Source organism: Vidua chalybeata, chromosome 2 (assembly GCF_026979565.1).
Source record: "Vidua chalybeata isolate OUT-0048 chromosome 2, bVidCha1 merged haplotype, whole genome shotgun sequence".
Classification (NCBI taxonomy): Eukaryota; Metazoa; Chordata; class Aves; order Passeriformes; family Viduidae; genus Vidua; species Vidua chalybeata.
The window spans coordinates 87,403,463-87,423,071 of record NC_071531.1 but is presented as its reverse complement, the minus strand read 5'-3'; the positions used below and the strand labels follow the sequence as shown (position 1 = coordinate 87,423,071).

The window sequence follows — 19,609 nt, the reverse complement described above, 5'->3', positions numbered from 1 at the left end:
CCCAAGAAATGACTTGAATGAGATATTTCACACGTGTAGCAGCTACCTCGCAAAACATTTATTAGTAGAATAATAGAAGCATTTAGGTTGGACAAGACCTCTAATCCAAGATCACTGAATCCAACCACTAACCCAAAACTGCCAAGTTGTCACTAGAGAATTTCCCAGATGAAGGATTCACTTTATTAGTCATGAAACTTGAGTGGGGAGAGTGAAAATGGATGTTTCTAAACCCCATCTCCCTGGTCTGCTGAACTATGGCTGAAATTATAATCTCTTTTCAAAGAAGCTGAAAAAATTAACAAAATAACTATTGCTCAGGGGCAGACAACTCGTGATTTGCTATTGAATATGGAACAATGGGTGAGTCATTGTTCGATCCACCACGGCCTCCTCATTTGTTCTCATTGCAAGCTGAGCTCTCCTTTCCAAGTGAGGCTGTCAGGAGCCTCAGTGTCACTGGGGCTCTTTTGTTGCTGCCAGGAGCACTCTTCTTGATGGACAGAAGAAAATCATCTGGTTTTTCACTTCAGGTGCTCACTGCACAATTGAGGCACTCATAGCACAGTTAAGGCAACAGCAACTAATAACCTGGGCATTGCTGCTGCATTGATTTTTGGGTGAGGTGTTCTATCATTTTATGGCACTGAATTTAGACACAGTTGCTTTAATTTTCTCCTGAGTAAACATAATGAAATTTCTATGAAAGAAATATGCTTTTCCCTGTAATTGCATCATTCTTTGTTTGTTTTTTTTTTTTTTTTTCCCCACTGCAATTTCTACAAGGACTGACATTTTTATTTCTGAGACAAGACAATGAAAATTCCCTTCTAATTAATCCCTCAGAACTGAATGTAAAGGACTGCTTGATAGTACCAATGGCAACTGAAAACAAGGTGGTTTTAAAAATGAACTGAATGAGAATTAACTGAAACGAAGTACATTTTGACTGGGGTGTGACCCCTTTCTGTCCTCTTACCAGCATCTTACTGGATAATGTTTTTCTTTAGTATGAGGACTCCATAATGTGTTGTTATAACTGAGGTAAGAAATTCTCTCCAGCATCACAGTGGAAAAAGATTTTGTATTTTCAGGAAAAAAAGAACCTCTTTTCCCTTAGTGAAACCTTGTCTCTTGTTTAAAGAAAACTGCACAGGATCACACTGAGTAGAGAGGATTTTTTTTAACCTTTTTGAAATAAAAATAAAACATCAAGCTGAGAGTTGAAGGCACGTAATGAAAGTTAGAAGCATGGAGGTTTATAACACAGGTCAGTTGGAGAGTGACCAGTTTCTTTCAGAGAAAGTGTAAAATGTGCCATTAAATGGAAAATAATACTTCACTAGGAAAGGAGAGTTCCTCCCTGAAGTTCATCAAAAATCAGTATCTCCAGGGCATTACCGTTTTGTTAGCCTTTTAATTTTGGCACAGAGAATTAGACAACTGAGCAGAGGTGCCCAGCTGACCATTAAAAATGGTATACCACAAAGTAGCTCTCTAGGCTCACTGAAGATTTCTGAGCATGTGAGGAACTCTCAGACATACTAAAATCTTCAAAGAAATAAGGGTAAACTTTAGTTTTTACTGCTTCATTTGAGAAAATACTTTTCTCAAAAAAAAGGAGAGGAAATTAAATTAAATTATGCCACCATTTCCCTAACTACTGACTTCAAAATTAAAGGCAGCTCTCAGATATAACTTTCTAGGTTTTACTGTTCTTCAGTTTCTGAGATTCTAGAGTGTATTTGTGTCATAGTTTCTTTCCTAAAACCAGGAGTATTAGAAAATGGTTTTAAATTAAAATTTACAGAACCACCCTATTAATGACATGGAGGGTTACAGGTATGAAGAATAGCACCTAACACTGCAAGAGCTCACCCCCTGCTTTGAATCCTCTTCTTTGTAACTTTCTGCTGTAGAAAATACATTCCCTGTTCTCACTCCCAAATTGTCCACATCTGTCACTATTCACACAATGCCATAGTTTCCAGACTTTCTGTTCTCATTTTCAAATACTTCCTAAACTGATTCAGTCACAAGTAGTTGGCTCAGCTCATGGACTATCAATTTTCTATTTAGATTTAATACAAATCTATTAAGCCCATATGCCTGGCTGTGTGCTGAGTGAGTTAGAGAGCACCCACTTGAGATACTCTGCTGGCTGCCTGGAACAAGTGGTAGCACTGGGATGGAAAGAATCCAATTTGTTGGTGAGAAGAGCACATCACAACCAGAGAAGAGGCTTTCCTTAATGGGGCAAACATGCTCTTTTCTTGCTTCTCCTCTCTCAAGCAGTGTACTTTGCTGTATATAGCCAAGGACTGGAAGTAGCATTAGTCAATCCTGCTGGAACATCTTCTGTATCCATCTGTTTGCTCTGTAAATGGCTCCCTGAAGAGGTTTCACATGCTGCTTTTCCAAATGGTGCCTATGAAAGTCTATCAGTTATCATTCTACACCTAGTGGTGATCTACAACAGGTTTTTCTTGAGATGCTGTTAACTGTCAGCATAAATTGAACAAATATGCAAATTCAATTTACACATTTAATACCACCATGGAGATGATGATTAAATTACTGTTACCACTTTGAAAACATACTGTCCCATGCAAATAGCTAACAAATTACCCAAGATCTTCACTCAGATCTTGGCCTAAAGAATGTTATTACTTGGCAGCTGTGGACACATTTGGTGTCAGACACATTAATAATGCTCTCATCTCATCCCAAAGAAATTATGTCCCAGATAAACATTTGTTTCACCAGAGGCATAGAAGTCCTGTCAAATGCTGCTGGCCAACTGCAACTTTCAAGTGTTTGAACACACCTGTTTTTGAATTTCCCTCTGCTCATCCAGGCACATTCTGGGCAGCCAGCACCCTGACATTACAGAGGTCACAGTCTAGCATGGATGCACTGAACTGGCTGAAAACAGGCAAGAAAATTTCTGGAAAATCATCTGGAGATGTCCGCAGCAATGGGAAGCACTGGGCACTGCAGGGCACCTGAACCTGTGAGCATCTTTTGGGCCATGTTCCCTTGTTTGCTCTCATTAATGCTGGTCTGGACAAGCAGGCCAGGGTCTGTGCAAGGGAATTTCAGCCTGGCAGGAGGGATAAGCCTGGACATCAGTATCCCCAGTGCTAGGATTACATTTAGTGCTCGGTGTGCAGCTGCAGGCTGAGCTCTGGGGAGGAGCCTGAGCCTGAGGCAAGAGACTGTGAAACTGCCAAAGGGCACAGGGACTGGTGGTGCCAGCCAGGTGCCTGGACGCTCAGGGACATGGAAGGAGCCAAGAGTTCCAGACATGACTCTGCTTGGACTGTGCTTGTGAGGGTTGTAAGAGCCCTAAGATTTCACTTGGGGTCCCTCCTTGAAGGCACCCAGTTCAAGTTGTTATTCTGTTGTGGTATTATTTTAAGGATTGAGATGTCAGAGACTTTACTGTGGGAAACCTGGGGTTGAGCCGGTAATAAAGCCTTGTCTGACAGAGGGGTGTGTAGCTGCCTGGGTAGCTCATGTGGTATGAGTGTGACTGCTGGAGAAGCTTCTGGGTGGCTGGGCAGGGAAGTTTCCTTAATGCCCATTGCAGGACTGTGTGGTCCTGTTGGTCAAGCAGCACAGGGTTCCAATAAGCAGCTGTGCCAGGACATGGTATTTGCTGTGACCTCCACCTGTGAGGCTGGTGAGCTCTGAGCAAGGTGTGGGGAACCCACCTGGGTGCGTGGGATGGGGCAACCCTGGATGTACAGACAGACTAGGAAATGAGATGCTGCAGAGCAGTGCCACACAAAGGGACCTGGGGGTCCTGGTCTGTGGCAAGTTGAACATGAGGCAGCAGTGCCCTGGCAGCCAGGAGGGCCAACCCTGTCCTGGGGGGCATCAGGCACAGCATGGCCAGCTGGGCAAGGGAGGGGATTGTCCTGCTCTGCTCTGCACTGGGGCGGCCTCACCTCCAGTGCTGGGTGTCACAATGTAAAACAGATACAAAGCTGTTAGAGAGTGCCCAAAGGAGGGCAATGAAGATGGTGAAGGGACTGGAGAAGCCATTTGAGGAACGGCTGAGGGCACTTGGTGTGCTCAGCCTGGAGAAGTAGAGACTGAGGGGAGACCTCATCACGGTCTGCAGCTTCCTTGTGAGAGGAAGAGGAGGGGCAGGTACTGATCTCTGCTCTGTGGTGAGCAGTGACAGACCCGAGGAAACTGGCGTGCAGCTCAGTCAGGGGAAGTTTAAGTTGGATACTGAGGAAAGGTTCTTCACCCAGAGGGTGGTAGGGCACTGGAACAGGTTCGCCAGGGAAGCGGGGAGCAGCACCAAGCACCAAGCCTGATAAGAGTTTAAGAACCATTTGGACAACGCTCTCAGGCACACGGTGCGATTCTTGGGGATGGTCCTGTGCAGGAGCTGGACATTGATGATCCATGTGGGTCCCTTCCAACTCAGGATATTCTATGATTCTATAACCCTGTCATGAGCCGAACGCGTCGCCACGGACGCCGGCGAGAACAAAAGGGCTGAGGGACCGAGCCGGTACCAGAACCCGGCTCCGGGAGGTTCCCGCCGTGCCCCCTGTGCCCGGCCGTGCCCGGCTGTCCCCGCCGTGCCCCCTGTGCCCCGCCGTGCCCGGCTGTCCCCGCCGTGCCCCCTGTGCCCCGCCGTGCCCGGCTGTCCCCGCCGTGCCCCCTGTGCCCGGCCGTGCCCGGCTGTCCCCGCCGTCCCCGCCGCTCCCCGCAGCCCCGTCGGGAGGAGCCGCAGCCGCCGCCCCCCCCCCGCCACTCCCGGGACGCTGTTCACGACAGTGTCGCGGCGGGGCTGCCGTACGGCCTCTGCGCGGCTTCCGGCGGGCTGTGCGGATGGCGTCCGGGCCGGAGAGCGAGCGGAGCCGGGAGCAGCGGGAGCGGGAGGCGCTGCTGGCACAGGTGGGGTGACCGGCCCGGCCCGACCTTGCCTTGGGGCTGCTCAGCACCTCTCCGTACCCCAGGCTTGGCGCTGGGTGCTGCGCGGGGTCGGTGCGCTCCTGAAGGTGCCCCGGCCGCGGCAGCCGGAGGCGGGGACGCCGTGGGGAGAGCCCCGTCTGTGCCCAGGGGAGCTGGGCTGCAGCACCGACAGTGGCAAGACGCAGTTTGGAATTTCTGCGTGACACCCACCTGGTTTCGTGCGTTTTGCCACTTGTGGTATTGATCCTCTTGGTGTTCCACTTATTATGTATTTCTGTGCTTACACCTTTGGAAAGAGCCGGAGTGTTTACATTCTCTCTTCAGATTTTTTATACATTGATAAGATGGCACCACCCTCACTTAACGGCCTTCTCTAGGCTGAACAGACCTAGCTCTCAGCCTTTCCTTAAATGAGACTTAAAAGGCGACTACTTCTCCTTGTCTTATGGCCTGTCTTTCCTAAAGAGCCTGTGTCCCTCCATTGCAACATTCTGGTTATGGAGTGGTAATAACTTGAAGTTGCGTGCATGTATTAAGAAGCGGGAGCCTGATTTCGTAGGGTCAGTTACTTGCCTGGTGATATGTTGCTGAACTGTAAGACAAGAATTAGGAGGCTCTCACTCACAAGTGCTTTGGTAGAGATGCTGTGACTTGGAGACCCGTGCTAATCCTGATGCATTTTGTTCAAAATCTGCCTGGTTTTGGTATTTGTGGTGATTCTTGTTGTCACTTGTAGGTAGAGTGAATGCTGAAGTCACAAATGGCACATCACTTAAGGGACATGGCTTGTTTTTGGGGTTTAAGGGAAGTGTAAGAGAAGTGTAGGAGAAAGACAGAGTATGGAAAGAGACTGAGGTTGTGATGATGGGCTTTTGACAAAAGGAAGGTCAGGGTAAGCAGCAGCCAAATCTTCCTGTGCAAAGATATTGTCAGAAAAAAAGTAGTGGGAAAATGGCCTGAATAGCCTGATGGTTACAGAACAGTGATGCCCTTTCTCAAGGCAAAGCAGAAAGACAGAGGATTTTATGTAATATATCATGTGGGCATCTCCTTTGTACAGTTATGGAACCATTTCTTGGCAATAAAAGTTCCCTTCAGTGATTTCCCCCCTTTTGACAAGCAGTTGAAGGGAAATTCATTTAACTTAGCAATAGTGAATCACACTACCCTGCAAAAGTTTGTTGATGTTGTTAATATGTCTGTTGCTTTACTCAAACTTCTCCTTTGCTCAGTTCAACCTCTTGGATGTTAGAAAATACACTTAACAGCAAGCAAAGCTTATGTAGGGCACTATTATCCTACTTTACCTTTCCTTCTCAGCTGGTGCCCCTTGTACAGCAAGCTGTCTGGGCCAATGCCACTGGCTTAGAATCCTAGAATAGCCCTGGCTGGAAAGACCTTGAAAGATCACTTGGTCCATACCCTTGTGGGAAAGGCAGCCTAGTTGAGATTATTTAGTCCTCTGCTCAGTCATGTCTTGAAAAACTCCAGTGACAGGGTTAAGGAAACACTCCTGGCTGACCATTCAGGAAGTACAGTCCCCCACCCGGGATGCACTCCCACCACCCGAGGCTCTCACTGCTGGCACTGAAGCCCTTTTGTGGAGAGCAGCTCCAGTGAGCCAATGTGTGCTCTGCTTGGTTCCCTATACACAGCACTCACACTCAGTCAGACAAGTTTTCCTTACCAGCTTGACCCCAGGTTTTCCATGGAAGAGTCAGAGACATCTGGATCCTTACAACAGTTTAATCATGGTGCAGAACACAAAGTCAGCTTGAGCTGGGTGCCTCCAAGGAGGGACCCTGAACAACCAAATGCCTGAGCTTTTATACCCTTGCAGTCTAAGTGTGCCACAGTCTGGGCTCCTCCTGCTGAGTCTCTGGCTCCTGCAGTATCTCTGAGTGCCTGCTCTCCTGGCTGGCCCCAGAGGTCTCTCTGTTGCGCAGAGGGGCAGCACCAGTTCATGGCCTGTTGCCTGGGGCACAGGTTGTCTTTGGCTCAGTTCCAGTAGTTGCTAGAAAGTTTGGTATCTTGGGCAGGGGGGCTACACTTCTCACTGCACTTAGGACGTCTCAAAGAGTTGCTGCACTTCAGCACCAGGGTACGCTGTTAGGATATGTCTCAAGACTTCTTTGATGATACTGTAGCTTCACAGGTCCTAACTCTCAGTGTTAATTCTTGTAGGTTTAGATTCTGCTCGTCAGCCTTGCTGAAGGTTATTAGAGAAAGTGGTTTGGAGTTTTTAGAATGAAACCAAATCTGATATTTTTTCTTATTGCTAAGCTGTAGTGTATTAAAAAGTATGTATGTAGGATCTTTGTTGAATTTTGTCATTTTCTTTGTCTTGAACAAGAAACAGACCATCATTGTATTGTTCAGCATATTTTTAAAATGCCATGAATACAAATTACTCCTACATGAATATCTTAAAAATACATCTGCAATATTTGTGTGATACTAAAAAAAAAACCAGTGCACAACACTAATTTTCTGGAGTAAGGCAGACTGATTTTCTTTGTACAGCAGTGGGCTCAGAGCTGGCATTTACCATTCAAAACTAACAGCTGGGGAGTAAATAGCTCTTTTAAGATGCTACATCATTGCCTAGCCAAAAGCTGATCAAGTGTTAAACCACTGTGAGATGAATAAAGAGCAAAGGAGTTGGTTCCACAGACATGTTACCCATTTCTGTGTCAAATAGCTTATGCAGCCCTGGTCCCAGCATCTCAAGAAGAACCAAACAACCTTGGGCAAGGTGGGAAGAAAGGTGCAGAGATGATCATGGTGCAGACTGGCCAAGGACTCTAGAGGTTTTGAGACAAGGAAAGATAGGGAAGCAGAATGGAGTAAAATTTATGAAATGCTAGCCACTATGATTCTTCAAGTTTATTTTTTGTGGAGTGTAGGAATGAATCTGGACACAGTGACATTGTTTTCTACAGAGGTTAACCATTACAAGTGCTTGGTCCCTATATGGCTGATGAGAAACCTCCCCAGTGTGACTTCTCAACTTGTTACTGAAAGTCACAGTATAGAGTCTGTGTTATATTTCCACATTGTTATGTTTTCACTTCCAAGCAACCTAAAGCTAGGTCAGATTCTCTGATTTTCAAATATTCTCTTGAGTGCATTGGGATAATAGTGAAACATTCATTATTTATCAAATGGTTTTCTTTGCTTTTGCTTGTGGAATTGCTGTGTTCATCATCTTATGAATGTTCTTGAACTATTTCTTTTCCTTGCAGTAAGAACAAAAAGTTGAAGTAAGGAGAGGACATACTGAAGGTTGGGAGTTTCTCCCCCTGCCCCCTTTTCTATACCAAAGCTTTAGAATGTGTTAGCAGAAGTGTATCATAAGCATTTTATTCTATACAAGTCCATGTGGGCCAAAGGAAGCTGTAGAGATTCCTTTATTGCTTATTTGGCTGATAGGGAAATATAGGAATGAAACTTTTTTTTTTTAACTCATTTTGTGTTTCGTCTTCCCATTTATGGACCAAATAACCTAATATAGCTATGTAAAAGGGCAACATTTTTAAGACTTCTCCTGTAGATACTCTGTTATTTCTGTGAAAAGTCAATTTAGCATTTTATAATGTGAAAGTGTGAGGATGTCATAGTTGTCATGTCAATACTCTGCTATCTGCTTTTCAGAAATGGACATGTTACTGCCTGAGTGAGAACAGATTAATGTCCCAAGTGTATTGACTTTCTCTGCTTTACTTTGATTGTGGCTGGACTGCTTGCTGCAGTGGAACAGCCAGGCGGTCGAGGGAGGGGATTGTCCTGCTCTGCTCTGCACTGGGGCAGCCTCACCTCCAGTGCTGGGGGCAGTTGTCGATGCCACCGTATAAGAAAGACATCAAACTAGAGAGAGTGTTCAAAGGAGGGCCACAAATAACAGTGAAGAGGTTGCAGGCATATGAGGACTGACTGAGGTCAATTGGCTGGTTCAGTGAAGAGAAGAGTAGACTCAGGGGAGACCTTGTCATGGTCTGCAGCTTCCTTGTGAGGGGAACAGGAGGGGCAGGCACTGATCTCTTCTCTGTGGTGACCGGTGACAGGACCTGAGGGAATGGCCTGAAGTTGAGTCAGGGGAGGTTTAGGTTAGATATTTTGAAAAGATTCTTCACCCAGAGGGTGGTTGGGCACTGGAACAGGCTCCCCAGGGAAGTGGTCACAGCACCAGCCTGTCAGAGTTCAAAAAATATTTGGACAACACTCTCAGGCATAGTGTGACTCTTGGGATGTCCTTTGCAGGGGCAGGAGTTGGGCATTGATGATCCATGTGGGTCTCTTCCAACTCAGGATATTCTATGATTCTATGAACAGAACTGGGAGAAAACTATTGCAACACATTTTCTCAATGTATTTTGATTGTCTTGCTTAGAAAGGCAGCAAGAGATTAGCAGGAACTTTCATAACAGGCTAATGCAGTCAAGACAGTAATTTGGTGATTGTAATCCTGGAAGCCCTTTACTTTGGGAAAGACAGTTGGAAAGCTGCGTAATCTTTGCTTCTGGTAATCTGAGAAATTTGCAGAAATAACTGTACTTTAGTAGATCTGTTTCTGGAAAGATGAGATGTTCAGCCAACTCACCTTAAGGAACTTTTTGTTATGAAATATTGAAATTGCACTTGTTTTGATGAACGAAAATGCCGCACAATTCATTGATCGAGATTTCTCTTTTAAATCTTGGAAATGTATTCTTTTATTTGTGTAGTCTGTCTTCCAAACTGCACTGATAAAAGCCAGTGGCTGATAGTGTTTATGATAATGATTAGTAATCAAATAATTAAGTGTTGACATGCAAATAATTAGAAAGCTTCAGAAATAGTATCTTGTTTTGATGAGCATGATAGTTCATGACACTGTTCTTTTGGTTTACAAGTTTACAGCAAGAAAATAATCTGATGGGTGTTGTGGTAAGTGCAGAGATGTGTATTTTTCCTAGACATAAACACTTCTTAGGAAGACTTCAAATTTTGGATTATTCTTGCATCTGTTCTTTCATATAGTGTTTTTGTATTTTAGGGTTGCTGTTCTGTTACTTGGGGTTTTTTCCATGGACTTTGAGTCTTTCACTCTTCGGCCTCTGAGGGTGATGTGATTTGGCCATTCCTGCCTTTTAATTTCTTTTAATTTAATTAATTTCTTTCTTTATTTAAATAAATTATTTAATTTAATTATTTAATTATTTAATTTAATGAATTTCTTTTAATTTTAAAAAATCCTGCCTTTTAATTTTTTATGATTAGTGACAGATCAGAAGTTGAATACAGATAAATAAGACCTTGGTCAAATAATGTATATTATTGAAATAATGGAAATAAATTGATACCAAAGCAAGTTCATTGCACAAACAAAAAATTGCGTGTTTAGTTTTACTTACTTATATTTCTGAAAAAAATTATTTGAGATTTGCAAGCCATTATTTTTGGAAACATCTCATTTGATGCTTTTGATTAGACTTCTCCCTTTAATTTTTGGTTTACATTTTTTGTTTTATCTTATTTGAAAATACAGCTTAAAATTAAAACAAACAAGAAACAGTGTATAACAGTATCACCAAGTTCACAGAATTAGAGCTCTAAAGAAGCTGTGAAATCAGCAGGTTTTGCTGAAGTACGATCAGGTATTTCCTCCTTAAAGCCTAACTAACACTGGCTTTTTGCAATGATGAGTATTTGCTGAGGTGATGGAGTGCTTGGCAGTATTTTACATTGCAGTTTTCAGTGGAAAATTACAGAAATGTCTCCTTAGGCAGAAATTAGTAACAAAACATGTCTCTGTTAGGGGTTATAGTTGCTTCTGTGCTGTAATAGTAAGCACCTCCTTTTTGTTCTTTTCCTTTTAAATCCTTCATGAAGCGTTAAATCCCCAACTCTATCTGCTGAAGGAAATAAGCACTTCAGCACTTAGATCTGTGCTATTAGAAGAGTAATGGTGCTGAGAAATGAATACTGCCTTTTCACAAAAGATTTTTGGATTTTTGTCAAAGCACCTCTATGCATTTTTGCAAGCAACATCTTTGAACAGACAGGTCATTTTTGAAGGTCAGTGATGAAGACATATGTCACATTAACAAGAAATACCTATTTACTGTTTCCTAGCAGTAATAGCTTCTAGTTATCTGTTGTGTCTGCACAACAGATGTGTACCAGCTGAACCTCTGCTGCCTCCCCGATGTTTCTCACTGAAGGCTGACATCTCCTGTAGCCTGCTCTTTAAATCACATCTGACTTTTGATTGTTGATCACGAGAAGCTTAAATGATTGAAGTGATAGTTGCTTCAGTGACCTTTCTTCTGTGCCTTTTGGCAGGTGAAAATGACAAAGAGTGGTGACATTTCCAGTTGGCAAAGCTGTGTCTGGAGGAAGTGGTGGTGCAGGCAGCTCTCTGACTCAGTTGCAAGTTCCCAAGTTGGGCTGGAAGCTAAGCTCTTTCTTGTGTTTCCACCGTTGTCCTCCTTGGGAAGTCTTTGTGGATGTAGCAATAATTGGAATATTGAGACTTGAAAAATAATGTAAGCATTCACCAAAATAAGTGTGTTATTCAGAATTGGTATAAAAGCATCAGAGCTGCAAAGAAGGGTATGTTCAAGTTCCCTAGAACTAAGCACTCATGTAACCAGGGCTCTCTGCTCTGAGCTTTGGGGTGATGGAAAAGTGTGAGGGTAATACATGGCACAGCAACCTTTCTGACAGTTGATTATCAAAACAGTTAAAATAGTGGGGTGGTTTGTATGTTAGCATGGGAGATGATCCTCAAATTAGAAACGAAAGGTCATTGTAGATATTTTGAATGCCTTATCTTGGTATTTGAAGGACTGGCTAGGTGATAGATTTTTTTTTTGAAATTTCCTAACCGAAAGCTGTTGCTGAAAAGAAGTTTTTTGCACATTTCTTTTCCCCAAAATGCACTTTACCCCTTTGTTCTTTGAGCCTTGATGACCTTGCTAGAGTGGCAGCTTGTAAGCTTGTTCTGTAGGAAGCTGCACTGTCCTTTTGGTGGGATTAATTCTGTGTCAGGGTGGTCCTGGTCCTGGACTTTGCGTGAGACTGGAGTGCAGGAACAGGCCTGGGTGGGTAAGGTGGTGGGAACATGTGAGGGGCAGTGCAGAGAGGAGAGGTGTGGAATGGAGCCCTGCCCTTCAGTGGAGGTGACCAGGACAGCAAGTTAGCTGGTGCTCTCTCTATTGAGGGTTTTTGTCATACTGTAATGGTCTGATGTGCTGTAGATTTTATTCTGATTGCTTGTGGAGGAAAAGGGAGTCTTTCTTCTTTTGGATGAAGAAGTTGACTATTGAGTCATGGGGATTATCATTTAAAGAACTAGAGACTGACCACAGTTATAGGTGGAAAATTGCAAGGTCTTCATAGTGGTATAGAAAACTTCCCCTGGCCTTCATGAGAGCTGAAGCAGTAAATAGAGCTGACCTCAGGAAGGAATACTGGTCAGGGTTTCTGTGAGCTGGGGAGGGAATTTTTAGCTCATCCCTCCATCCCTTCTGGACATCCTTGAGGGACTGCTGTGTAACAAGCTCCATTTATTGTGTGACCTATAACTTGTCTGTTGGCAGTGTCTTTGATCTTTTCTGCTTTTTCCTGGTGTGGGATGATGTAATTTTTACAGCATTTGGATTTTGCATCTGCAGTGTATTACAGGCTGCTTTGGAGCAATTTTTATTCATTTAGTAGATCGTGTTGTCAGCTACTGGGCGGGCTGGCCTTAATGATCCACTTGATGGAAACCAGAAAGCACTTTCCTTGAACTTGGTTTCCTCCCACATTCAGATGGATCTGTGAAATTCAAACCCCTTTTGCCTACTTGTGGTAAAGTCTGTAAAATTTGTCTCTCTTCAACCATGGCAAGCATTGCTGACATAGTGCTGTAGGATAATTACTGTTTTTGTAGCACCGTAACAGCAGACCTTGCAGAGTGCCTTGCCAGCCTTAGACTTCACCTTGTTTTTGTTGCAAAGGAGACCATGAGCAATTTTATTAGGGTGTTGCAGAAGTATGTAGTGCAGCATGATGCTTGTCCTTCTTTGACAGGTTGTTACTTGTAATGTGTTCATGTGTACATGCACAGGCATTTGCATAATTAAAGCATTACTTTTGAAACAGAGGTATTTCAGAAATGTATCAGCCACTATTTATGGAGAAAAAAACTGAAAAATATTGCTGTGGTACCTAAAATGTACCTCATTTGTAAAGCGTGAAACTATAAATTATTGGATATTCCTGTGGTATTATAAGTATTAATGAACTTTAATGTGAATTAAATGCTTGGACTCCTGTGGGTTGACAGATGTGAAACTATTAGAGTTGGTCCTCATAGATAGAATGGAAAGTCTTACAGGAGAATTAATTAGTTTTTCTTTCTTTTTTTACATTTTATGACATGCTAGTAAGCCCTGCAGCTTTTGAAAAGAAGAGTAGAATATGAAGGTAAGTTTTGAAGCTAATAAAGTAGTGTAGGCAGATTTTTCCGGCTCACTTCCACTTGAAGTAATTGTGTATGTGTGAGGGGAAAGTATCATGAACAAGAGAAATTGAATATCATAATTTGAGGGACCTAGATTTTAGAGACAGAAGGATTTAGAGGGTATAGCTGCTAACTTTCTAGTCTTGTGTTAAAATGATAATTTAGGTGAAATTATAACTTATTTCATATTTTTAGGTCTCTAGGCAGCATTCTCATTTTTTCTTTTTCTTTCCTTCCTTTTTATTTGATCTTGCATAGATATATTGTTAAGAATCTTCTATATTTTGTATCCTTGTCTAGGAGACACAAACTTCCATCTGATGCTTTTGTTTCTTTTTAACAGCCTGGTGGTCAATCTGCCGCTACACATTCATCCTGCCCAGTCGTGTTTCATATAGTATTCAGGAGACAGCAGCCTGTAGTCTGATGATGATTTCTAGTCAATCTGTGTTCTAAATGAGCATTTGTGTACTTCAGCCAAAATGATGATCCACCTCTTTCATTAGAATGATGTATCTCAATTACTTAAATACTTGCCTTCATTTCTTCTGTTTATTTTTAGATCTAATAAAAAGTATAAAAGCACAGTTTGTACCTTACTTATAACATTATCTCATTTTATTTGTAACTTCGGCAGCATGAAGAAAATAGTAATGTTATTTAAAATATACTTGTTATTATAGGAAATGGTAAGAGGCTAAGTCTTCCATGACAGGCAGAGAACATCTACAATGAAGAAATGTTGACAAGCTGATCTTGAGTGGCCTTTATTTGTGGCATTTATAGATTTATGGGCTGGAGAACTGCAAAAAGGGTGGCAGGGAGCTGTTGACTCCAGCTGCAGTTCTTTCTCAACCAAAAATGAAATTGAATATGCAGAAAAGTCTGCCTTTTTTTCCAATCTACTTCTTGGCAACTTATTTTGTGTTTGCTTGTGGAGCAAACAAGCTTGGAGTCAGGGTTTGGGTTTTTTTTTTTCCATCTAGAACTATATTCAGGTTCCCTTTATCTCCCCTGTTTCATCTCTGTCCAGTTATAAGCCTAAGTCTGGAGTCTGTGGCTCGTAGACATTTTGTGAGTTGCAAAGCTGAGGTTATTATCCTTCACTTTTCGAAAAATGTGGCATATTTAGTTACTTTGTTTTAGTCAGATGAGCATATTTTTAAGACAAAAGGGCCATCATTGACTACATGGACTAGAAGAGAATATATCAATCTGATTTATTTCTGCATGAATTTTCAAGGGTGTTGTCCGAGAACCACCCTGTAGGGTGGCCAGGGTTACCTCTCTGTATGATGGAGATGTTGCAGGAAACATACCTGCATTTTTTGGAGTCTTGGGTGGTTTTAGCGATGCTCTGTTGTACTCAACAACTGTTTCACTCTCACTGAATTGTAGTCCTGCTCATTCTTTTGTTACTTTGTTTACTTATAAACTAGAAAATGTTTTGGTGTTGGAATAGATATTTGAATGTGTTCTTAACTCTATGCCTGCCTTTTGAATTTTAAGAGGTAGCATTCACCTTTGTAGACTGTCAGCTTCATTCTAGAGATAGAAGTCTCAGTCTTGGCCTCTTTATTCAAGCTGATTTATATTATTTTTTGTTTATGTTACAATATTCCTTTGTTTAAAATCAAGAAGTCTGGGTAGCATCCTTGCTTTGCTTGCATTTAAGTGCATTAGAAAGTTTATCACATGGAGCTGCTAAGAAAGTATGCCATGAAGGTTGAAAAGGGTGTTTTGTTTGGGCACACATATGTAGTGGGCTTTTTTTTTTGAGTCCATTGTGTTGTGCCACTTTCAATATGCTAATGCCAATGTTCAAAAAAACACAACAGCAGTCCTATCTTGTGAGTTGGCACTTAAAAAAAAACCTTTTAATCTTATTTTTTTAGCATGAATTTCTGTTCTTTTGAACCCTTATAGTGTATTTGTCATCTTCCTGCAAGCATTGTTTTCTGTTAGGACAAAAGCTGCAGATTTCCTTCTTGGCTATATCAAAAAAAGAGATACTGCCCTGTGGTAGGGTGGTTACTGTCTTCTGCAGTGCACAGGCTTGGATCTGGAGAATTAGTAGCTGGCCGGGAGGAAAGACCTCAACTGTTGTCCAATCTCCTGAGACTTTTTTATTTGTTTGTTTTAAATATTGGTCTTTCTTAAACTTGTATGTGTTCTCTTGGCTTATGCTTGACAACACTTTCTGGTAAAATTGGTGTTTAAGCCAATTTCAAGTGAATTTCAAGCTCTACCTTTAGTTTTTGTTTTGATTTTAGTTATTTTAAAAGCAACCTCTCAAATAAATAAAAACCCAAAAGCACATTAAAATTTGCACAAATTATCTAACACAAAATTTGGATTGTAATAGTATAAAATAACTTTCCTCCTGTTTAATTAGGGTATGGTGATATATGGGATAAAGAATTTCCTAAAGACAAGTTATACTTAAGTAAACTTGCTCCTGAAAGTCATGTTTATGCTAAACATAACAGGGTGAACTTCAGAGGCTGAAAAAAAATTATTTTATTGATATGGCTTATAAAAATCCTTTTTAGGAATTGAAACTGTTTGCAGTGATGGTTATTTCTTCAGAAGAAGTAGTAAAAGTATTTCTAGTTTAATCTCCATAACTAGAAAGGGAGGAACATTCTGAAGTCTGAAATGCAGTTCTCAACGTTGTGTGTAGAAATGCTACTGAGCTCCACCTGATTATTTTTCTTCTCCGTTCATCTTAGGCCAAAATTAGATATGAAAAGAAGGAGAGTTGCAAGCTGCTAAAGGATCTGCGAGGTGAAGATACATGGATGCCTGCTGATGTGAACGAATGTGTGGAACCACTGGAAAAGGTGACAAAATTGTAAATAATTAAATTGGGTTGTTACCTTTACAGAATGTTTGTATGAACAGAAGACTTTGTGGGCTTTAAGACAATCTTTAAACACATCCCAATTTCTGATTTCTTTATGCTTTGATACTAGCATTTTTTTAAGCTAGACATTATCTTTTATTTGCCAAGAGGAAAAAATTCTGTCATTCAATTCCAGCTTTAATTTCTACCAAATGCAGAAAAGGAAGTGTTATCAGACAATGACAGTCCCATGGGAAGAAATCTGGAGGATTCAAGGCTTCACAGCAGTCTCATTTGTGTTCATTCACAGGAGGAGCCTTAATGCAGCCTATGACTATCACATCCTTTTAATGTGCAGATATTTCAACAGTGGAAAGATGTGTATTGATAATGTAGCGATACCTGAAGAAATAGGTTTGACCAAAATAATGTAGTGTAGTAGATATTGTCTGTTTAGTTGTAGTGCCTTAGTTCCAACGAAAAAGATACTGAGAGGGGGAAGAAAAATTGATCATGCATGTGAGGTATGCCCTCCCTGCCTCTACCACCCCAGCCCTTCCCCCATAGGAGAGAGAGAGAGGGTAGTAAAAATAAAAGGTATTTATGTGTATTTCACCTTTCTTCAGTGAGGTTTGGTAAGTAGGTTTTGATTTTTTTTTTATATGGATGATTTGGTTTACTGGATCTCATTTACAAACATTTACTTGTAGGAACATTCTGTACAGAAAAAAAAGAAAAAGGATAAACATTCCAAAAAAGCTAAGAAGGAAAAGAAGAAAAGTAAGAAACAGAAATCTGAAAAGAAGAATGACTTACTTGATAGTTCTTCCGTAAGTAAGAAATTTTAAAATAGTTCAATTTACAGTCTTAAAAATTGAACCATTTTAGTCCTTTTGCATATGCACGGTTAGTAAAATTATGGCTCATTCTTATCATTTTCTGTTGGGAAAAATTGCGGCAAAATTTATCGGTTTTAATGTACTAAGTATTTAATCAATTTAGAATAGGCTGCTACGTGAGTGCTTGTGAATTTTATGATATTAAATTCACTCATTAGGAACTAAGGGAGTTACAGTTTTTCAGCAGAGAGAAAATGGAAAACAAAATCTTCATTCTGATATAGAGAGGAAAATTTCATAGATACCCTGTAGTGTGTGGTATGTGATAGAAAGATGTGTCTAAAATTGGAAATAATTGACTTTGATTTTAAGCATGAATTACCTCTGCCTTTTTTTCACAGATGTTCAACCTTGGACACTCCCAACAACGTGGGAGTTGTACATGGGTCTGAAGGACTTGTACATTTGAATCTGTAAGGACATGCCTTCACATCGAAGGGCACTCTGGCAAAACAGTGCAGAGACTGCATTTGAAATCTGGGTGCTGCCTTCTGGCCGCATTGTGGAAAACATCTTCCCAGCATTTTTGGTGCAAGTCAGGTGGCACTGTTAGTTTTACTTTTCAGAGTCGCTTTTATGGAGTGAAGGAATGTCCATTATAATGAGACTTATTTTTCAAGGGTTAATACCAGAGATAAACTATAATATCAGTGTGGGAAGTAACCAAAGGCACAAATGTCCCACATTCTCCATGGGAATCACCAAAACCCTTCAGATCACAACAGGGACTCCTAGGATGCAACACAGTCCTGGCTGTAACTTCCATCCAAAGTCTTTTACTCCTCACACTGGTTCATGTGAATAGCAAAGAAACTCTGTGCAATGCAGTCCTATTGGATTCAAGTGAAAAATCTCTGTACACTGTTTGCAAATGCAAGTGTAGGAAGCTGGATACAAAAATAGCAGGCAATAGCATGTACCATGCTTTATATTGTGCTGTGTAATGATCTAACTTTTCAAATGTGACACATACTTAGTAATGCATGTAGATTTTTAAAAATTTTGGTTTTCTTATGTCATAAACCCAACTGGTTTTGATTTTGTTTTTATTCTGACTGTTTTACTTTTAGTAGAGTTACGCAAATAAGCTGCCAGTATGAGGTAGTGTTGCATACCGTGATGTGCTCATGAAGTGAATTGTTTTGATCATGATGGAGCAATCTCCTATGGGAATATTAATATTCTGGTTTTATTATCAGTATTTTAAAATATTAAACAGTATTATATTAGTAAAGCTAATCAGCATTAATTTTGATTATTGATATAATTGCTAAGTGTTACACGTTATCAAGTAGTGTGTTAAGGTATTATTTTTATTCTTTACATTAAACTCTCTTTTTAGGATTCTTCAGTTGAATGGGTTGAGTCAAATGTGTCGCAGTCAGATCACACAGAAGAGGCTTGGAAGGTCAACAAACAACCAGATGCTGCGAAAGAACCTTCCCTGCAGGTGGGCAGGCTCACAGCTACTCCAGAGATAAATTCAGCTTGTGAAATATGGTTAGGTTTCTTGGGAGCTCTTCTGCAGAGTGTTGAGCAAAACCTATTTTATAAACAAATGTCTTTGTTTAGTTGGGTAAATACTACTTTTCATTGATTGGAAGACTTCTCTACCTAATAGTTCTGAGTGTTTAACAAGGCACTACTCTTAATGTTGCCCAGCACCAACTCCTATCAGATTTTGAGGCTCTTACAAGTTAGTTTGGTTTTCTTGAAGACATCATCTTAAAGATCTTGACTAGACATGTTACTTTTTTCTTCACAATTTCTTCACAATGGTGACTGTTCTACAATTGAATAAACTGGCCCTAGGTGACCCTGCTTGAGTGGGGGTTTGGATCAGATGACCACCAGAGGTCCCGTGCACATCCACATTTGTTGATGCACATTGCTTGCTGATGTGGACAAAGATGTTATTGAATCACTTGAAGATAGATATTTTTTCAGTTCCTTCTCTTTCTTGGAAGAGATCTGAAAAATGGAATGTTGTGTTTCACCTCTGAAATTCTCTGGCATGTTGCCTAACATAATTTTTAAATAATAGAGACAAAGTGACATATGGCATCTGTTCAGATTGACAACTCAGTCTTGAACTCTGTTGAAGATAGGAAGATTCTTCTGCAAGGACATATTTCAAAATAGATGTAATCTGGTCATTTTTGTTGCTATACTAGAATTACAAAATTGCTCTAAATAATTGCCTTTATAGAGTAATTGCTTACAATGTGTATGTCACTGCTTGCTTTTGAGGCTTCAGGTTTTAACCTGTATAAAGGTAGTAGATATATCTAGGCTTTTAATATGCTGCTTTTCTTTAGTCTAGTCCTCATTTTAAAAATCTCCTTGGTCTGCCTTAGGTTCTGTAAATGCAGTTTTCTAGCTGTTATTGTGGGTACAGTTCACAGAATTTAGATGTATAACTGTTAAGTTTGAAGG

The 19,609-nt window shown here is 41.0% G+C and overlaps 1 protein-coding gene across 2 annotated transcripts in view; it reads left to right on the top strand.

Annotated features, from left to right (window-relative positions):
• Positions 1 to 4,839: 4,839 nt before the first annotated feature.
• The window catches only part of CWF19L2 (CWF19 like cell cycle control factor 2), a 58,707-nt gene continuing 43,937 nt past the window's right edge, over positions 4,840 to 19,609 (top strand). Inside the window, exons 1-4 of one of the 2 annotated variants that reach the window (XM_053936405.1) lie at positions 4,840 to 4,920; positions 16,162 to 16,272; positions 16,985 to 17,104; positions 18,516 to 18,623. In XM_053936405.1, coding sequence (XP_053792380.1) covers positions 4,855 to 4,920; positions 16,162 to 16,272; positions 16,985 to 17,104; positions 18,516 to 18,623 — 405 coding nt within the window. In that variant the 5' untranslated portion in view covers positions 4,840 to 4,854. Of the gene's footprint in view, positions 4,921 to 13,353; positions 13,393 to 16,161; positions 16,273 to 16,984; positions 17,105 to 18,515; positions 18,624 to 19,609 lie in introns of those variants that run through there. The other variant, XM_053936406.1, reaches the window with a different exon arrangement.